Here is a 22,705-nt window from a genome sequence, read left to right on the forward strand (position 1 = left end):
GTTCATTTTGTAGTTCATGTAGTACACAGCCTGGGATGTCATCTGCTCCCATGGATGATGTATTCTTAGCTTTGGAGAGTGCAGTTTCTACCTGTGTGGCAGTAATTTGGCAATCTTTTGGTATTGAGATGGGCCTTTTAGGGGGTGAGAGGGGGATGAGGCTGTATCCTTGGGATCAGTATATTTAATGCCATTCTGTTGTAGCTCAGAGCAGATCTGAGCATTGCCATTTAGATTCTTGACATAACTATAGAATGCTTTGTGGTTGTCTTTGGAATCTTTGTCAATTTTATTTTCGTAACTAGCTTTGGAGGATTTTATGAGGGATCTCAGCTTCTTACTGAGTCTGGTGAGGGAGTTTTTTGCATCCTGGGATTTTCCTCTTTTCTGCAACAGTTTCTTTTTTCTGTTGTATAGTTTGTTTATAGCAGGGGACCACAAGATTGGCTTCCTTTTTTTGGAGGAGAGCGTCTTGGTTCTATTTGGGATGGCACGATTCATGCACGAGTGGATGTGCTTGTACAGTACCTTAGTGTAGGATTCAGCAGTCGAACTTTCAGCTCCCATCTGCATGGGTGTCATAAAGTTTGTCACTTCAGACTTGAGTAGCATGAAGTTGGCTTTGGAGAAGCTATTTACGGAGGTTTCCTTACTGGGGGGTGGGGGTGGGATGTGGATGTCAAGGATGATTTGCTTATGGTGAGACCTGACCAATGAGGGGGTGACCACTGGTGTGGAGCATCTCTCCCCCATGTTGGTGATGACCAGGTCTAGGATATTGGAGCCCCTGGCGGGACAATGGATTAGTTAATCCAGGCATTGGAATTTATGAAATCCAAGAACCGTTGGGAAAACGTGTTGGTACCCGAGTAGTTTTTCCAGTTAATGGCAGGGTAGTTGAAATCAAATCACCTAGTATTAGGGTGTTTGGTTGTATCTTAATATTTTCCAGTATGTTTAGAAAAGTGTAGTGAGAATCTTGGGACATGGTGAGGGATCTGTAGCAAGCAACAATTTGGATTGTAGTCTTACCTAGTGTTAGTTGCACCTGGAGAATTTCAGATGCATTGTGTTGGGCAACTAGCCTGGAGGTGTGAATATCCTTGGTGAATATGGACACTTCTCCACCTTTAGTGTTTTGGTCTTGGTTTGGTGGCCGAAAAGTGTGGTAAGAGTTGTAGCCTGGTATGGCAGGGGTGCACTCTGGAGCCTTGAACCAGGTCTCAGTTACTGCACAGATATCTATGTTCTCCATTGTTAGGAGTGCCTTGAGAGAGTGCATTCTGAGGTTTATACTTCTAGCATTGAGTAGCATTACCTTCAGATTTTGCATGCTTGCATCTGTTACGGTGGTGGTTTTGTCCTTTGAACCTTGCCTAAAAAAGGCACTATAAGGGTGGCAAGAGCTTTAGCCAGTAGCCTGAATCCCAGGGGTGACAGGTGCAGACCAGCTCTGGCAAAGCATTGTGGTTTGTCGATCATGTTGTCCCAGACAGACAGTTACTGGATCCCCTTTGAATGACACCAGAAGCTTAGCCAATTGCTGAAGTCAATTATTTTGTCCTTATATTGTGGTATCATTCTGGCGAAGGCAGGATGCTACTCAGGGCTAGGGTCATACCTGCCTGGGCCACATGATCTGAGAGCTCTTCCATGTCTCTTTTCATGTAGTCCAAGGAGGTACGTCTCAAGTCATAACAAGTCTCTCAGAAATGAATACAAACACCAACAGCAAAGTCCACAGCAGAGAAACAACAGGCTGCAGCAAACTGTAGTTTAAAGTCTTTTAATAACCTTTAAAACCCAAAAAACATCGAATATCTCAAGCGGTTTCGCCTGGTTCTCAAGTCATTCACTCCAACATGGACAATGACAGAGTCATATTTGTACTTGTTGTGGAGTGACTTGAGTGCATGCATTATGTGGTGGATCCTGGCACCTGACAGGCAGCTGACTGTAATTTTCTCCTTGTTCAGCCTGGTGAGTGCAGTTTACTTAATCTTATTTTATGGACTTATATCTTTATGTTATTGTGTTGCTTAACTTTATTTTCATTTTAATTTGTACAGTCCTTGGAATCAAATAGTGGAATGCATCAGAAGATGAAATAAAGAAATAGCTCCATTGCAGAATTATTAACAGCATTAACAACAGTGTAAAACGAATGCTCCATAAGCTAATAAGGTGACAGACAGTTCTAATTATACAATCACTAATAAGAGCTGAAAAGCAAGAATAATAATAGTGAGGCATAACTTAATTGATTTTAATGCTGATATAACATGATATATCTCACAGGTGTTCCTTATCCATCATAGACAAAGCAGAATAAGAGAATGGTTTATGCTAGCCCAGGTGCATATACTAACAATCAAGAAGAACTGAGGCAGGCCAAGGGGAGAGAGGCAAAAGGCGAGTAGAGACGTAGAGGGAGTTGTAGGAGATGTCAAAGGCACAAAGAAAGGATCACTGGACAGGAGAAATATTACAAAACTGTGTTGAGAATTAGAGATGTTATGAGAGAAAGGTGGGCATGGATAGTAATAATGTCAGTCAGTTACAAAGCCAATTAGTGCTGTGATTCATTTTTAAAGCTTTATAGAAAGTCATTAACTCAAGTTAAATACTTTCAAATGGTAGTCTTCAGTTTAGAGAACAAGTGGTCACCACAGTGGGTGGTTACTCAGAGAGTTTAGGTGAGGAACAGTAATTTGACCTGAAGCATCAAACAAGATGAATACCATGGTGTGGTCATCTGAAGTAGAAGGTATTTGTCAAATTTGTAGAAAATGGAGGAAGCCCACTTGAGGTGAGTTGTCACCTGGCAGGTTTTTAATTCAACCCATTGGGTTTTCTTCATTGCAAAGCAGTGATGTGTCGTACTAAGCAGGCAAGCAAGAAATGTGTCCATGTTTATTATAAGTGGCTTTCAGCTGTGTTAATAAGGCAGACTGTTGATTAGTAAGTATACTAGATGAGCGGAATAAACAAGGAAGTGCATAGGATCTGGCTTTGGTGAGCTGAACATGATCAGTTAGAAATATCTTTCTTCTGCAACTCTTCCACTTTGAGTAAGTTTTAAAAACACTCTTGCTGGTATTAACATCACATCTTAGATTTTAATCTGTTAAGACATAGGAAAGTATTAAGCACTCCACATCTTTGACTATTGTACCATTTGATGAACAGATGCAGAGACAAAGTGCTTGCTTGGGGTCTGAATTATAGCCTGAAAATAATATATCCTTGGTTTTGTTTCTGTTTACGAGAAAGGAGGCTCTAACTAGTCACTCCTGCATTTTAGAAAACTTTACAATGGTTGATTTTAGCACACAGAAAAAGTTGGAGTCACCTGTTTCTATGACTGTAACAGGAATCAGCCTACAAGAACTCCAAGATTCATTTTGGACAAATAAAGCAAACAAAGCACCACAGAGTCAATCACAAGGTTTATTAGCCAGTCAAAATGAGTGACAAAACTGCACCTGATAACACAGTTTCCATACGGTTTCTAACTAACAAAACTAACAGACTAACTAGCTAACTAATTAACATAACATTTATTTATTTAACGGGAAAGTCCGACTTGTAACATAACAATTTTCAGTGGAGGCCTGGGGAGAAATGCTCCAGATGTATGTCTTTGTAACATGGGAGGAAACTGGAGCACCTGCACAGAAGGCATCCCCGCCGAGAATTGAACCGGAGAACCTCTTGCTGTAATGTGACAACATTACCACTACACCACTGCGCCATCCACCATCTCTTTACTTGGTGTTTAGACACAGTAATGACAATCTACAGTGTTGTTTTTTAGAAGGGACTGTACAAAAATCTGGGGTGCTCACCTATTGAGCAGTTAAAGGTGTTGCTAGTCCAACATGCTGCTTTTACAAAGTCGGTATCTAAGCAAAGATACAGCTTTAATGAATATTAATTTTCTATACACAAGATTATAAATGTTTCCATAGGAAATTTCTCTTATGGACAGAGGCAGCCTGTAAAATGACTCAGGGCTCCAAAAGCCAAAGACACACTACTCTGATACTACCCCGTCCGGAGAATTAACATATACTATTGTCATACTCGGGGTATTATTTGCTAGGCTTGTAAAGGTTCTTGTGCCATATGAGCTGATGAACTTATGAACCTAGAGTAGCTACTAAATGCAATAAATGTATTCTAAATATTCTATGCACAGCAAGTTCACACAGCACAAAACTAACTTTATTATTTTTCATTTGCTACAGACTCCTATGCAGGATGCAGCAGACTTTATACACTTTAGTAAGCAAAGTGAATGTATTGTTTGTTAGCTTTGGGCAGTTTGTTTAGTCAATGGAAATACCAAATGCACTTTCAGCTCATAAGAGTACTATACTAGATTACATTCTGAGGTTTTTAGCTTTGATATTTTCTTCCTGTCAATATGTGATTGGCATATAACTCAGAGGTCCGTTATTTCCTGTATCAAACGGGGATTCTGCAGCATATACTAAAATGTTGTCTAGTTAACTGAATGTGTTCAATATTTGCTCTTCTCTTCAGTGAACCTGCAACAATTGTAAGAGTATATTGTGAAATCAGTGCTTGTTTCATCAATGCATGGGCCCTTAGGTACAAACAAAATGACATTGTTCTTTTTTATTTCAGTCCCATAAGACAGAAAAGATTAATTTTCTATCAGATGCAGTTATACAGGCTGCATTTGTAGAAATAAGCAGACTTGGTGGAGTAAAATTATCCAAGCCCACAACAGGTTAACACATATAGCTATTTTCTTGACTATTGCTAATATGCTCCAGAGAAGCAGGAATTGAGACTTGGGTACTCATTTGGGAAGTGGAACATTAAGCAACAACAAAAATTTAGTCACTATAAATTTATCAGACCACAATGCACGTAGCAAGCATTGAATTGTTTTCTATGCAACTTTCAGTCATAAACCATATGCTGCCAATTTACTTTAAGGATTTACACCTCCAACAACTAATGCCTTCCTTTATGCATGTAATTTCAATTTGCTACAGCATGACAAATGATCTAATTTTACCAAATTTTAAAGATGATTACCTTGAGTTTGTATTTAAGCATAATTCTGGGTGAAGGTAGGATTCCATCACTCAGGACCAAAGTCTTGTCTGTATTTAGCACATGCATGGTGAGCTGTAACTTGTCTCTCTGCATGTGTCTCATGGTGAGTGATGCTAGTCATTTACCCCCAGATGGACTGCCATTAGGTCATATCCATATTCACCTTGTCTGAGGAACCAAAGAGCTCTCCTGCTATCCTGCATCCTGACACTGGAAAGACAGCTGGTCCCAGTTTTTACTTCTTATTTATTGATAATAAGGTCTCGAATACAAATTTCTGTGCTATGAAAGAAAGTTGTATAGAAGACTAGAATCAGGCAGTTGGTTCTTCCTCTGGAGAAGGATCATAAAGGAAGACCCTAGAGGTGTTGATTTCATCAGCCCAGTGAGAGCTAATGACTGAAGTTATTCACTGGTAGAACTATCTATGACAAATAGCTAGAATAAGGGCCTGGGTGAGGCCTGCAGCCTGAACATTTTCAGACAACTCATTTATTGAGAGGTTGCATAGGGCTAACTCTTTTTTTAGAACTAAAAGCCAAATGGGCAATATTTTGTTTTGCTGTTAAACTGAAAGCCAAACTGGTATTAGGTTTCTTTGGAATACCAAATAAAGTTACATTTTTTTTCATGCAGTAGATACCTCCATTGGTTTCTTGGCCCATACACTGGAGGTAAGTACACAGGCAGATGGCCAGGGACTTGCCATCTGACATTTTTTTTTTTTTTGTTTTTTTTTTTTGCAGTATCTCCACTGCAAAAATGTAAACTCTATTTGGAATACCAGTTCCATAAAGAACTGTTATTGTGTCTCTGAGCCGTTTCTTCTACTGGTCCTGAAGTGTTTCCCTGGTGACCCCAACCACGCAGGACTTAATAAAAAAGACTTGCTGAGTCACAGTTTGGAACCAATGTATAGATGTAATGGCTATAACAACAGCTAGCTTTGTTGGCTAATGTATCTGCCTACCCAAGACCCTGTGTACTATGAAGAAACAAGCTAATGAGATGACCTAGAATCATACCTGGTCACTTTTCACTGTCACAACACCTTTGAAAACTAGACCAAGCTGACTGTGCAAAAATCTGTCATCTCAGCTAACAGAAGAGGCATTGAAAATATATATATGGGCATGGACCAGACTGATTATATGGACTGTGGCAAACTTGAAAAAGAAAATTTAAGTAGGGCTGGAATTACCTTTGAAGTACAAGTAAAACAGTTTTATAACTGCAAAGTGTAACATTTACAGATCAGTAATATCACATATGGATAATTTAAAACATATTTTAGAGCTTTGACTATAACCTGATAACAGTAATTAGGAAATCTTAGAAATTTTAGCAGTAGATAGGTTAAAAGAGCCTTATATAGTACTATAAGGGGTATTGCAGAATGATCTCAGGAACTGTGATAACACATTAACTTTATTAGAATGCTTATTAGTTAATGACACAATGCTTAAAATGGAATTGTCTGATGCTGTGTAAAACTGCAAGAAATTTGCTTTCTTATTTGAAAAAACTTGCACGTATTAATCTATTTGAAATGTTGGGGGTGGGGTGAGATGCTAAGTCCTGTGGGGCTATTACTAAAGTAGTTGCTAGCAGTGTGAAAATTGAAATGTCTTCTGTAGGTACATTTCCTACAGAGTGTGACAAGATTATAGATAGGATAATTGAACCAGGTTTGTGTCATTGTGCTACAACTAAGCAATGAAGTACATTGTATTTCTAGATGGAATAAAAGTTCAAACCCTGATAGACTCTGGAAGAATAATTGCTCCTTTCAAAGGTCCTTGTTATATAAGCACAAGGTTAGTAACAACAAAACGTAAGGATAATATCCCCTCACATATAAAGAAATTCAAAATGTTCTATGAAATGTGTTCCATCCAGTGACTATAACTTTGGACCTGAGTCACTATATAATAACAAGAAAAGATTTTCCCCATTTTAGAGCTTTATGGAATTGTGGGTAAAGGTAGAATCCATAGGCACAGTGTGACAGGCTGATATAGTTAATAAGAAACAGAGACAAGGCAGCAGTTTGATACACCTGCTCCATATGAGAGTGGGAGTAATAAAGGTGTAACACGTGTATACAGATCCAGAAATAAAATCAGGAGAAGAAAGGTATGACAGAAGCTACAAAAAGGGCTAGTTTTTGGTAGACAGTAAAAAAGGTGCTGTTTGTTATCAGAAACATGCCCTAAGGATAGAGCAACAGAAATCCAAAACTACAGGAGATGTTGGTACAGGAGTTGAAGGTGAACTGATAGAGAAAGAAGGGCACTTCAGTAGCAACCCTCAGAACAAATACTAAAAGAGAGGTAGGTAAAAAATGCAGAGTTCTGAACATATATCTATTATTGTAAAATAGAAAACATTAATAAAGGTAGCCTCTCAGCAACACACACCTGTATGTAAGACAAGAAGTAAAAACTGACAGTAAAATGTGTTGTGTAATTGCCTTTTCAAATGGAGTGCAAGGGAGAGAAGGGAAAGAAGCTAGTGAGGTAGTAGTGAGTCACAGTAAGTCCAAAGACTTGTACTCTTTGCAGACATAGTAAACTGTAAAGTGCAGGGTTTGATTCCCCCAGCAATTATTTGCCTACTATGTGACCATGAGCAAATCACTTAACCAGTGCTCTGAGGCAGGTGGGAAATTGTGCAAGGTTCTTTAATGATCTTCTGGACCTCATGTCTAGTAACTACCAGTGAACCTGTAAAGCAGGAGACGAAGTGGGGGGGGGGGTGCAGGGGTGCTTGCACCCCTGCTTAAACCCGTTAGAGTACTTTTTTTTCCATTTTTGATCTTTTTATAAGGTCGCCGTTTGAAGACATCGACCATATGGTGTTCGATGTTTTCAACTGTCGATCTTATAATATAGACCCGTATTTATGAAGATCAACATAATATATAACCAAGGCTTTAGAAGAAAAAGAGAGTGAGCAGGATGTTTCTATTAGATTAAACCTATTTTGAGCAGAAAGATGATCTTTCACATAGAACAAACAAAAGTAATAACATTCTACAGCAATTGCTTGTTCCAAAATCTTATAAGACTGTACTAATGAAGCTAGCCCATAGATACATATTAGGTAGTCACCTGAGAATGTACTAATGAAGCTAGCCCATAGATACATATTAGGTAGTCACCTGAGAATGGACAAAAACCAAGATAAGAGTAGTAGTCAGATTTTACAGGCCAGACATAAAGAGAGAGAGAGAGAAAAGTCCTGTGCTTCTTTTCCAGAATGCCAGAAAACTACACCCCCCTGGATTTAAAGACTGTTGATCCAAATGCATGTTATAGAGGTGCCTTTTGCACATAGTTAACCAGGAACACATATATGAATACTTGTATTAAATTTTAGATAGAAATATATTAATTTATACATATAAGTTAGAAGTTTTTAATAATATATAGAAAATGTGAATTGAATGAGTATTTATTTATTTTTAAGAATTCATATAGAATTTTTAATGTTTTTATCCATAGAAGGAAGTAATAGCAAAATGAATATTAATGAGTCCAAAAGATGTATGCTGATTTGTGTATTTGAATTTAATTGACATTTGTTGATTGGATTATGTTAATGGAAGGATGTATATAAGTGATTTATTGAATGAAAGATATCATCTGATGAAGTCCAGTGGAGAGGACGAAAATGCATATAAATTTGAAAGTGCGTTAATGACAGTCTAGTATATTGTTTATGATAGTTTATTTTATTGCCTTTCTGCTTTGTGGTGGACATTAAAGTACTTTTTATGGAGACCTCCATTGTGGGAAATTGCACTCTTTCTTATGTTCCTGGTTAACGTAGTGGAGAGCTTTCCGCAGTTTTGGTGATTCTTTTGCACATAGTGCTATGGATACTGTCAAGCCACTTGTAAAATACCAATACATACTAGTAAAACTGGAGTGTGCTACAGTTTCCAAAAATCAGTGCAATTATGCAGTGATAACACCAACTCTACTGTATGAGAACTGGAACTGTTAGTCTCCATGGAAGGTTATCTCTAAGGAGATGCTCACTGAACAAAGTAGCCCCCTTTATGTCAACAATCCTACATCAGATATATTAGTGCATTAAAGTCAGTTAAAGACATCAGCCTACCATGTGCAGACTGCCGTCCATGTTGAGAAAAGTAAATAATCCAAATAGTAAAAAGAAAGGCCAGCTGTTGCCATACTTGCTTTTTGGTACAAGTGGCATGTCACATGCTTCATCTGGGTTTGCCCCATTTGAATTCTTGTACTGTATGCATCCAAGAAGACTGCTTGACATTGTTCAGGAAGATTAACAAGAACACGACACATTGTGATAGAATGGGTCCACTTTGTAATTTCAAAAGCCCAAAATCTCGAGTTTCAAAATACCGATCCAAGAAACTTGAGGTTTTGGAATCTCGAAATTGCAAAGTAAAAAAAAATAAAAAAATAAAAAGACTAAAAACTCCCACACCCCCTGCAACTTAAATATACCATCTCCGAGATCGCGGAGAGAATGGTAAGTGTAACGGGAGTATTACGATTCTCTTCACTGTAACGCAATCTCGGAGATGTAAGTTGCAGGGGGTGTGGTGGGTGCAGGAGGGGGCTTGCCTCCTGCAAAAACATTGTTTTAGTTAGTTTTGTTTTGCACCTCTTTGTAGTTTCGAGATTCCAAAATCTCGATGTTTTGATTTCGATGTATCAAAACTTGAGATTTTGGGCTTTTGAAATTACAAAGTGGACCCGATAGAACACATTATTTTGCAGGATAGATTAAAGCTGGTTACACCCACAGTAAAGGAGCACATGTGCAGAACACAAGAAATTCAGCAACAAGTTTAATTTATATTAAGAATTCCCCGCTTCAACGCTTTAACCCAGGAGATCAGGTATTAGTACCATTATCTTCCACAGAAAATGAATTTCAGGCCAAATGTCACGGCCCACTTGAGTTGATTTAAAGAATAACTGTAGACAACAACAAACTTAGACATCAGGAAAGAGAAAGCAAGAGCAAACCTCTCACATAAATGTACTGAAACCATGGAAAAAAGAGGAAAGATTTGTGGCTAGAATGAAAGCTGAAGTTCATGCAGGAGAAGCCAGAGAATCTCTTCCTGAGGTGCAGTTAGACAAGTTCTCATCAATGGTAAAAGTGAAGGAGGTGAGAGAATTACTATAAAAGAAATAAAGGCTTGTTCTCAGAAATGCCTGACAGAACCATAAGAATAGTTTTGGAAGGGCATGAGGTGGCTGTCCAGACTACAGTCATTTAGGAGATGCAGTTGCCAGTTGCCAGTGGCATAAAAGTGCAGTACTGTCATCATCTAAGAACTTGCAGGAGATATAATGGATTATTTAATGAATGCTGATACTGCATTCACAGAGCTGAGCATGTTAGTAACTGTAGCAAGCAGCTTGACACAAGTGGAACACATTTTGGTTTGGTCTTTAACTTTGGGTGAGTTGCTGGGTTAAGGTTGGGATCCAGTCTGGGGACTACCCAGGGCAACAGATGTGGAAGGAACTAAACTCACGGAACATAATATTGAAATAACACATGAAGTGAAGGTTGCATTAAAACCTTATGGAGTACCAGAGTCACAGAAACAGTAACAAAAGAAGTTCAAAAATTGCTCCAAATAAGCATATAAAAAGTCACAGATTAACTGGAGCTCACCAATAGTGCTACTTCCTAATTCCTATGGGAATATTGAATACAAAGTTCTATGGGAATATCAGAATCTGTAGCAACTAGGTGGGAATAGCAGAATCTGTAACAACTAAGTCCTATGGGAATATCAGATTTTGTAACAACTTCATAAAAGTGAAGAGCATATCAAATTCTGATAGCAATTTCATAGGCAGAATTGATGTTATAGACAACCTAGGCAATATCTGATAATTCATAACACTTGTTCTGATGAAGAGAAACGGTTCATTTAATAAATTAACATTTGTTTACTAGAAAAGTCCGAGTAGGAATTAAACCCCTTTTTCAGCAGAGGCCTGCAAAAAAAAGCTTCATTTTTAGATATACAAAGTTATTATGACAATGTGCAAAACATCTGTTAAAGCAAAAGCATTTAGAAGGTTATAGCATACACATGACAAGAGTTCAAAAATGAAATGCAGTGCACAGACATTAAATTGAATGCTTCATGAAACTTACACAAAGTTTTGGGAGGTAGCAGTCTAATGCATGTATATAAAAGTGAATCTTTTGTACAAAACTAATACAAAGACAGTTTTGGTGGTTGCACTGTACAGTATACATGCTTTAAAGGAAATGTTTACGCAAAGACAGTATTGGGAGGTAGCAGTCTAGTGCATGCACATAAAAGTGAATCTTTTGTACAAAACTAATACAAAGACAGTTTTGGTGGTTGCACTATACAGTATACGTGCTTTAAAGGAAATGTTTACACAAAGACAGTACTGGGAGGTAGCAGTCTAGTGCAGATGAACAGAAAGTACAAGAAGGAGTATGCCAGTGTAGTAGACCACTGAGAAAAGAACAAGCTTGTGGATTACAGGTGATTTTTTTGTGCAATTTCTAATTGGTTGAGATTGAGGGGGTTGAGGAATCTGAGACATTTTAGTGAATTTAGGACTACTCACTGTTGTTTCCAGTTAGGAAGGCTGGTAACAAACTTTGCAATATTATTGTATGATTGCTAAAATGTTGTGAGTTGCGTTGATTGTAGATTGTTAAGAATTGCACAGGCATTTGTCAGGGAAGGAATAAAGCAGGCAGCAGCAACAGCAGTAGTATCCTCCTGTGCTCGATTTTATATTTATTTATTTATTTACTTTTTTGGAGCAATAGGACATGCCTAATTTTTGGTTTATGTTATGCATGTTTTGGTGAATGTGTAGATTAAATTGTAGATGTTCATCAATAGCGATTCCAAGTCGATATGTGTGGTGAACTAGTTCATTTAATGTGCCATCAGATAACAGAAGAATACATGGGCTGAGTAGTGCTGACACTTATTTACATACAAATATTAAAAGCTTTGTTTTTTTGGGGGGGGTTAGGACTAGGTTCGATTTTAGAATCTAGGTTTCCAATGATGTGAAGGTATGGTAAGTGATGTCTTAAAGTTCAGGGACAGAGGGATCTGAACAGAAAGTGGTGGAGTCATCTGCCTTCTGGATCAGAGTGGAGTTGCTTAGGCCAGTGGACAAATTGTTGATGAATATATTGAAGAGATGAGGGCTGAGGACAAATCCTTAGAGGACACTAAGTAGAATGGGGAGGAGTATGGAGGAGGCTTGTAGCCAATTTAAACTGAGTTTCATGGTAAAGGTAAAATTTTAACCGTCTGATAGCTTTGTCTGATAAGCGTATGTTGGAGAGTCTGTTAAGGAAAAGAGGGTATGAGATGATATTAATGGTTTTACAGAGGCTGAGAAATACTGAGGAGACTAGCAGATTTAACTTCATAAATGCATTGTCAATGTTGAGAAATAAGAGGAGAGGTGTGTCAGTGTAAACAGAGTGCCATGATGGCATTGTGAGAGGAGATTGTGATTGAGGAGCTAAGCTAGATGTGAGTGGATAAATTTTAAGTTTACATAACATTTTTAAGAGAGGTGATAAAATAGCTGTGGGTTTGAAATTAGAAATATCAGAGGATGGATCAACTTTGTGCAGTGGGAGGATGAAGATTTTTTTTGCAATAGAGGGGAAGTATGCTTCGTGGATTGATCTGCTAATTAAGATAGAGAAAGGGTCAGCTGAGATTTCAGATTCTAGTTTCAGATGTTCTGTGGCTCAGTTATCTAGGGCTGTGGTGGAGATTTTTTTTTTTTTTTTTGAGGTACTGTTTGATGGTTTTGGTGGGGACTGGTTTGAATTTAAGAGCATTTTCAGCATGACCTGTGGGAGCTGGAGCTGGACCTGTACTGTGGTTAGAGTTTGACAGGGACAGAGGTGGCAGTATTGATATAGTGTGTATTGAATCAACAAGCTACACTGAAGTCATAGTCAGTGGGTAGAGGTTTAGGTTGTCAGGGTTTGCTTAGAGTTAAATATCACTCCCACTTCCGCCAATGAAAGGACAGCTTATGTAACCCCTGACAGTCTGTTACAGTACACACACTGTTACCAACTGTCCTCTGTAGGACACCAGCCACCTTTCAGTCACTGATGGACTCCCTCACAACTTTGGATGAGACACTAAACCTTGGACCATCTGCCTGCATTAGTTGTAGCTCAGGTGAATGTAAAAGATCTCATGAAACTTACTAAAAAGAGTAAAAGTTATTTCCTGGTGCCCTGATCAAATTTCCTCTAGTCAGTACAAATACTACTTCAAGTCTCCCCTGAAAAGAGGCCCTACGCCTAGTAGGATGAACCCTGTTAAAACATGTAATTAACTAACCAACTAAATAAATAATGTTGCAGTACACCTGGATGGCATAACCATTCATTCTAAGGATTAAGAGTTTAAGTGCAGACAGTGGTGGAATATGTTAGACAGACAGGCTTAATTGCAGTTGCTAAGAAGAGCTGAAGAGAACAACTCATGGCCATGCTTTTTTATCTCAGAATCTATCTTTCTATACATATTATTTATATCTGTGTCTGTCTAGATGGAACTTATCTATATGTAATTATCTACACCTATCTACACAGCCATATCTATATAAATATATATATATATATATATATATATATATATATATAGAGAGAGAGAGAGAGTGAGTGAGATACCATCTCTATATGTATATTTCTGATAAAAAAATAATATATATATATATATATATATATATATATATATATATATATATATATATACATACATACACGTGTGTGTGTGACAGTGCACATGTACATATTTATATATAATGTATGTATGTTTGAGTGTGTATGTGTGTATATATCTATATATCTATATGTATACATATATAGATGAACACACACACACACACACACACACACACACACACACACACACACACACACACACACGTATGTTTGTGTGTGAATATATGAATAGAATGGATAGATGCATGATCGATTACTTTAACAGCCTTCTTGCAGAGATGGTAGTATGACAAATACTAACACAATTCAGGAAAGCATGATAAGGCAGACAAAAAGCAATACTTATATGGGAGATATAAAATGATTACCTGCACCGTAGACAGAAAGAAAAGGCAATGTGGGACAAGTGTCCTTAACTCCTATCTAAATCTATTATGTCTCTGTGATCAGCAATATAAAACACTGATCACACTGGAGTATTTCAGTCTCAGCTGTAGCTAAAGAAACAAGTGCAAAGCACCTGGTGTATATTCCTAAACTTATCCTAAAGTTTCACCTCTAACTTTGGTGCCTTTTTCTTTTTACTTATGGAATATGAATACTGAACAGGAGACCTCACACAGTTTTGTAAGCTGTATCTACATTATGACCTTGTGGTATCTAATCAAACTGATTCTAACCTGGTTAAACACCGGAAACAGAGGTAAAGAGGTTTAAAACACACAACTCTGTAATAAAATAAATGACATAATGGATGCTTTAAAGAAAATGTAAATATGCAGAACTCAAGACTTTTCTAAACTGTGTGCAGCAGAAACACAACTTCCTTCCCAGCGTAGGAAGAAAGCTTAGTGTTCCAACCTATCTTATTAAATATTTAAATAAATCCCGCCTCCTTTTGACATCCTTGCAGCATTATGTTATGAATATTAATAAGTTAGCATGTTGTAGGGACTCATTTGAGAGATGAACAGGAAGTAAGTGTCAGGTTACTTTGAAGGCAGGCCTGTATGTATATGTAGGAAGATTCAGGACTGCTTGGATTTCTTTTGTTTCATTTCTCTGGCTCTTAGCCTCAAAAGATAGGTTTTATTATCTGTGCAAAAGGTATCAGGAATATTTGAATTGCTTGGAGGCAGAATCATGAAATTGGAGGTAAGAGCTTGTGTGCTGATGACAAACTTACTTTCTTTGGACAGGCATTCTATGTTCAAATTCAGAAATCTGAGAGGTACTTGGGCTTTTTGTTATAAATGGTGCAGGTTTCTGATGATGAGGTGGTGTGGAACATATACAGGAGAGCATGAAGATGCACTTAAGGAATTCTGAGCTATATGAACCTGCAGAAAGTTTGTGGAAAGTAAATCTATTCAGTTCTTATAGTCCTGTAGACCTGAATTATAAAAGACAGCAGCATGTTCCTGTATTTATGAATTCTGCATGTTGTGCTGGTGGGGACAGAAACAGGATCATGAAGTTAAAACTAAGGGATGCAGCATGCATTGTGAGCTGTAGTTTTAAATGCTTTTCTGTAAATAATGAAAGTGTACAGTTGGATTAAAACAGCAGCACAAGGTCATTTAAAACTAAAACTGAACTGTAAAAGTCATATTCTTGTCATGTAATATTATTATAGGTTCAAAGGTTTATACTAGGCTATCTGCCCTAGGGCATTTATAAGCCTAGCCAGAGTGTGTGTGTGGCTTTCGCCACCCCTTGGAATGAGAATACTATGCCCATTTAGGGTTTAGTTTATTGTGCCTCTGTCTAGTAGGGACACAGAGATGACCCCCGGGGTAAACCTACGATCTCCCATCCACTCGTCAAAATTTCTCTTGAAGAGAGTCAGTGAGGGGCTCTGCCTAACATGGACTGGGATTCTGTTCCAGAGTGTAGGGAGCCTCTGGGTTATGAATCTGTCCCTCCAGCATGTCCTATTTATTTCTGTGTTGAGGTTCAGTTTGTTACCAGAACCATAGCTATCTCATCTTCAAAGAGGTTTCTCCCTGATGTATACAATACAACACAACAAACTAAACTTACCTCATGCTAAGCACTTCAGCTAAGCCATAAATGATCTAATGCAGTATCGGAATTCATGTAATAAATGCTGATACTACTCTCCTGCACCATCAGACATCAATACCTGCTGAATGCTTGTGGTGAGGGGTGACTACTCTCTTCACCCCATCCTAGTTACGGCTCTGCCTGTTACACACTGTTTGCATATGCATGCATGTGTTCTTATATATGTATATATATATATATATATATATATATATATATATATATATATATATAAAATACATATGTGTGTGTGTGTGTGTGTGTGTGTGTGCGTGTGCATGTGTGTGTGCACTGCCTTTGATCTAAACTGTGTGTGCTCAACGTCTGTTTAGTTGACCTCATTTGGTCGTCTATACAGATGGTCAACACATATGCAAGATCCCACAATTTTTAGGGTTGGAGCTAGGGAATATGCATATTCCCAGGTAACTGTCCAATCTCAGAGTACATATATGTTTAGCAGGAGGTGTGGGTAGGGGCTTTACTCCCTGCAAAAAATATTTTTTAGTTTAAAATTTGCATGCCCTGAGGTTGTTGCTTGGCACATGTGTAATAGTGTGCCAATGTGACTTTTGCCTGTATTGACAAAAGTAAGTACACTATATCAACAGGAAAAATATCTAAATTCATAAATATTGATGGTAAAAATTATCTAAGCACAAATATCAACAAAATCTAACTACATCCAAATCCAATATTTTTGCAGTTGAGTAAGCTTCCTGCTCTCCCACACCCCCTACTAATTATTATATACCAACTCTGCATTCGTGCAACAGTGGGGAAAGAGTATAAGCCCTTCGCTAGTATATGTTTGATTTTGTTGTTGTTTTGTGTTTAGATAATTTTTGCTGTTGATATTTTTGAATTTAGATATTTTTGCTGTCAATGGTATGCTGTTTAGACTATTTAAGTACACACGCGCGCGCGCACACACACACACACACACACACACACACACACACACACACACACACACACACACACACACACACACACACACACATATATCATCACTCCTCTTCAAAAAAGAATTAAAAAAACACCTGGCCAACTTTTCTTCATTACCTGCCACCACCCACCTAAATTTTCTGCTACCTTTTGAAAGCTAACCCCCAACAACTAGTAATTTGTTAACCTCATTGTGCATTCTTCTACCTAAACGTTTCCACCTTTTGCCTCTCAGTACTCTCTATTATTCTTACCTATATCTTGTTCATAATGTTAGCTCTCTTCCACCTTTTACCCATCTCTGCTCTCTATTTTTCTTAACTTTATCCTACATAAGGTATCTCTGTAGCAACTTTCCCATACTGTAAACATTACTCTCACATATTTTTCTTTTGTTTCATACAGCTGGTTGTGTTTGACATGTAATTCAATTGAGTTTGTTGATACAGTAACTTTTATTTCATCTCCTTTTTTCTATCTTACTTCCATATATCATGTATTTCTGGAGCTTTATTCACCTTCATTGTTTTAATCAATTATTCTTTTTATCATGTATTATTTTACTGATGCTTCACTTCTTTTATATCGTGTAGCATGTACTTCTTTACATGAATGTATTATCTTGTACTTTTATGTTATGTTTAACATTGTACTCTTTTATCATGTATGTTTTTACACTGTGCTTTTTATCACAGTGTAAAAAATGCACTTTATTTTGCTTATGCCTCTTCTTAAAAGTACTCAGTTGTATTTGTTCTGCTCCATTTATTACTGCTTGGTAGTAGCCTGATTAAATTGTAACTGTTACTGTAAGCCTTTTGGTTTAAGCACTTGGGCTCCAGACCAGTTGTTTTACATTAAGAAGGTTTGTGATCTGCACTGTTGTGGCAGGAAAGGTAGCTTATATCCTTCTAAGTTGGGAATTGCTGATTGAAGGCTCAGTGTCTGTTATTCTAAAAGTGTATTAGTTCTGGTTAAAGCACCTGGGCTTCAGGCCAGTTATTTTTCATTAAGAAGGTTTGTGGTCTGCACTGTTGTGGGAGGAGAAGCTAGATTCTGCCCTTCTGAGCTGGGAATTTCTGGTTGAAGGGTTATTGTGCCTGCTTATTTGAACTGTTTCTTTCTGAAATTGGTGCACTTTGGTTGCTGTAGCATAGACTAGATTCAGGCATCCTGAATTTAGTTTTGTTTGTATAACTTGAGCATTAATCCAGGCCATCTCTTTTGGAGAAACTTCCCCTGCACCCTAGTGGCAGGAGTGTGCAGTTACAACTTGTCTGATTGAAGACTGCTAGAAAGGGCTCAGTTTTGAGCTTTTTTACTTGTTAACAGGGCAATTTGTTTAAATCAATTTGCTCGTTTTCTATTGTTATATAAAAAAATTGCACTTTATTTATCTGCTTTTACCGTATTTGTGTTTCTTCGTACTTTATTTTGCTTTTGCTGCTTGCTAAAAGTACTTAATTGCATTTTGTCTGCTGCATTTATTACTGCCTGTTAGTACCCTGATTAAATTGTAACTGTTATTCTAAGCCTTTGGTTGAAGCACTTTGGTTTCAGACCAGTTGTTTTACATTAAGAAGGCTTGTGGTCTGCACTGTTGTGGCAGGACAGGTAGCTTACATCCTTCTAAGTTGTGAGTTGCTAATTGAAGGCTCATTGTCTGTTATTCTAAAAGTGTATTAGTTTTGGTTTAAGCACTTGGGCTTTGGGCCAGTTATTTTACATTAAGAAGGTGTGGTCTGCACTCTTGTAGGAGGAGAGGGTAGATTCTGCCTTTCTGAGCTGGGAGATTCTGGTTAAAGGCTTATTGTGTCTGCTTATTTGAACTGTTTCTTTCTGAAATTGGTATGCCTTGTTTGCTGTAGCACAGACTAAATTCAGACCTGCTGAATCTAGCTTTGTTTGTATAACCTGAGCACTAATCCAGACCATCTTTTTTTTGGAGAAGGTTCCCCTGCACCCTAGTGGCAGGAGTATGCAATTAGAACTTGTATGATCGAAGACTGCTGGAACGGGGCTCAGTTTTAGCTTTTTATTGGTTAATTGGTTAATTTGTTTAAATCAATTTGCTTATTTGCTACTGTTATATTAAAATATATATAATATATATATATATATATATATATGTGTGCGTGTATATATATATATATATATATATATATATATATATATATATATATATATATATATATATATATATACACACATACATACACTTTATGCATCGCTGCTTAGCTAGGGTTAAACTATTCCCGGCGCCTAAAGTCTGCTCTTCAAATTTTCCCTTAGAACTAGCCAGTGTTTTTAGTTTTAGCACTAAAATCTGTTTCTTTGAGCTCAGCACTTATTCAGAACTCGTTGTAAGCACTAAATAAGCTACAGATTACTACAGCACTCAACTTTCCTCACTTGTCTAGAGGAAAACAATTTTTAGTACTTAATAAATAAGCACCTATCCAGGCATGTCTAACGGTCAGCTCCCGGTGCTTTTTCCAGTCTACCCGATGAATCTGGGCATCTTGGGGCAATGCAGCAATTGCCTAATATACACAGACAACCCTCTCCTCCTACCACCCAACACTACAACCTGTGAGAAATGCACTTATATAGCCAAAGTGGAAGCAAAGCTCTCTTCACCCAAGACTAGACTAGACAGTCAAGAGGAGAAGGTAAACACTTGAACCAAACCACACTCATCACATAGTACCTCAAAATCTACACCACTAAAACACACACATCAAAACACACACCAAAAATCAACAAGAGAACAAAAACCTTCTCAATCAACAGAGACCTCCAAAGCAGAGACGCAAACAACCTCCACCCACCAACACAACCCAAATGATATATAGCCCACAAACTCAGTGTGCCACTCAACCACAGCCCATAAGGCACAACAATGTACCCAGTACTCTAGTCATAGGTGACTTTATAGTCAGGCACACTGATGTTCCACTCACCAGGCTAAACAAGGAGAAAGTTACTGTCAGCTGCCTGTCGACTGCCAGGATCCGCTGCATAATGCATGCACTCAGGTCACTCCACACTAAGTACAAATATGACTTTGTCATTGTCCATGTTGGTGTGAATGATCTAAGATGTACCACCCTGGACTACATGAAAAGAGACATGGAGGAGCTCTCCAATCTTGTAGCCCAGGCAGGTATGACCCTAGCCCTGAATAGCATCCTGCCATCACCCAGAATGATACCACAGTACAAGGACAAAATGATTGACTTCAACAATTGGCTACACTTCTGGTGTCATTCTAAGGGGATCCAGTATCTGTCTGCCTGGGCTGACATGATTGACAGACCACAATGCTTTGCCAGAGATGGCCTGCACTTGTTGCCCTTGGGATTCTGGATACTGGCTAAGGCTCTAGCCACCCCTATAGTGCCTTTTTAGGCAAGGTTCAAATGACAAATTCACCACCTTAATAGGTACAATCAAGCAAAATCTGAGGGTAGTGCTACTCAATGCTAGAAGTCTAAACCTCAAAATACATTCACTCGAGGCACTCCTTAATGGAGAACATCGACACCTGTGCAGTGCCAGAGACCTGGTTCAAGGCTTCAGAGAGCATCCCTGCATTACCAGGCTATAATTCATACCACACCTTTTGGCCACGTAACCTGGACCAAAACACTAAAGGTGGACGCGTGGCCATATTTATTAAGGATATCCACACCTCCAGGCTAGTTGCTCAGCATAATGCATCTGAGATTATCCAAGTGCAACTAACTCTGGGCAAGACCGCAATCCAAATTGTAACTTGCTAAAGATCCTCCACCATGTCCCAGGATTCCCAGTCCTCATTTCTTGATACACTGGAAAATATTATGGTACAGCCCAACACCCTAATAATGGGTGATTTCAACTACCCCACCATTATTTGGGAAAACTAGTTATGCACCAACTCTTTTGCTCAACGTTTTCTGGAATTCATAAATTCCAATGCCTTGGATCAACTTATCCACACCCCCACCAGGGGTAGCAATATCCTAGACCTGGTCATTACCAACATTGGCAACTGGTGTTCCACACCAGAGGTCAATTCCTCGTTGGTCAGATCCGTCCACAAGCTAATCACCCTAGACATCCGCATCCCACCCCCACCCCCCATTAGGGAAACCACTGCAAAAATTTCTCCATAGCCAACTTCACGCTTCATAAGGCAGAAGTAGCAAACTTCACGACACCCATGCATATGAACAATAGAGGTAGAACTGCTGAATCCTACACAAATGCACTTTATAAGCACTTACATGGGTGCATGGATCTTGCTATCCCTAACAGAACCAAGATGCTATCCTCCAAAAAAAGGAAGGCAATCTGGTGGTCCCCTGCCATAAACAAACTCTACAACAGAAGAAACTGTTGCAAAAAAGAGTAAAATTCCATGATTGGAGGAACTCCCTGGTTAGCCTCGGTAAGAAGCTGAGATCCCTCATAAAATCCTCTGAAGCTAGTTACGAGAACAAAATTGCCACTGATTCCAAAGACAACCACAAAGCATTCTATAGATATGTCAAGAATCTCAATGGCAACACTCAGATCTGCTCTAAGTTACAGCACAATGGTACTAAATATACAGAACCAACTGATATTGCCAATATCCTGGCAAATAGGTTCACTGCTAACTTTACCCACCTCTCACCCCATAAGAGCCCATTTCTATACCGGAAGTGTGCAAAGTTCCTGTAATCACAGCTGCACAGGTAAAAAACACACTCTCCAAAGCCAAGAACACAGCATCCATGGGACCTGACAACATCCCAGGCTGTGTCCTACATGAACCGCAGAATGAATTGGCACCCCACCTAAGAACCATGTTCAGTCATACCCTCACCTCAGGCTTTGTGCCCACTGAATGGTGCACAGCAACAGTTATCCTATTCCACAAAGGGGAAGCCACCATAGACCCCAGGAACTACCGCCCCATTAGCCTAACGAGCCCGGTCTGCAAGGCCATGGAACGTATCATCATGGATCTTATACACAAAGACATTGGTAATCTCCAAACTCTGGACCCCACCCAGTTTGGGTTTGTAAAAGGTAGCTCATGTCTCCTAAACCTGATAGACTTCTTTGAAGCAGTCACCAAAGCCGTAGACGAGGGTAAGGTGGTTTACACAGGCTATCTAGATCTCGCCAATGCTTTTAACACCATCCCCCACTCTGGAATTAAAGATAAACTCACTAACCTAGGTATAAATCCCTATTTCACAAGATGGGTTGCCAACTGGCTCACTGACAGAACCCTCACTGTGAAAGTAGCCGACTCCAAATCTGACTTCAGACCAGTGAAAAGTGGAGTACCACAGGGTTCAGTCCTGGGTCCTCTCCTGTTTGGTATCTACTTTTCTGAAGTACAGGCTAACACAGAGGGTCTTTGGCTAATGAAGTTTGCAGATAACTGCAAACTAGGAGCCATAATTGAAACGATGTGGACATCCTACAAAAGGGCCTCACGGAGACAGATGCCTGGTGTCAAAGCCATGGCCTCAAGCTCAATGCCAAAAAATGCATTGTCATCCCCTTTGTTAAAAACTCTATACCTATGAGCTACCACATAGGTGGTAGTCTACTTAACACCGAAAGTGTGATAAGAGACCTTGGGACACAGATGGACAGTAGTCTCTCCTTTGATAATCACATCGCCACAGTAGTCAGGAAATCCTTCATTTCACCTCATCACAAAAGGTTTCTCATCCAGGAAAAAAAGAGGTCATTGTTCCCCTCTACTCATTACTCATTATACCCATTATAGAGTACAACGTCCCTTTTGGTGTGTACCTCACAAGACATC

At 38.7% G+C, this 22,705-nt stretch overlaps 1 protein-coding gene across 1 annotated transcript in view; it reads left to right on the top strand.

Annotated features, from left to right (window-relative positions):
• Positions 1 to 14,869: 14,869 nt before the first annotated feature.
• The window catches only part of LOC122798698 (zinc finger protein 260-like), a 196,371-nt gene continuing 188,535 nt past the window's right edge, over positions 14,870 to 22,705 (top strand). The window contains exon 1 of the mRNA XM_044067793.1: positions 14,870 to 15,030. Coding sequence (XP_043923728.1) covers positions 15,019 to 15,030 — 12 coding nt within the window. The 5' untranslated portion in view covers positions 14,870 to 15,018. The remainder of the gene's footprint in view (positions 15,031 to 22,705) is intronic.

The sequence above is a fragment of the Protopterus annectens genome, chromosome 3.part1 (assembly GCF_019279795.1).
Source record: "Protopterus annectens isolate FY-2018-M chromosome 3.part1, PAN1.0, whole genome shotgun sequence".
NCBI classification, from domain to species: Eukaryota; Metazoa; Chordata; order Ceratodontiformes; family Protopteridae; genus Protopterus; species Protopterus annectens.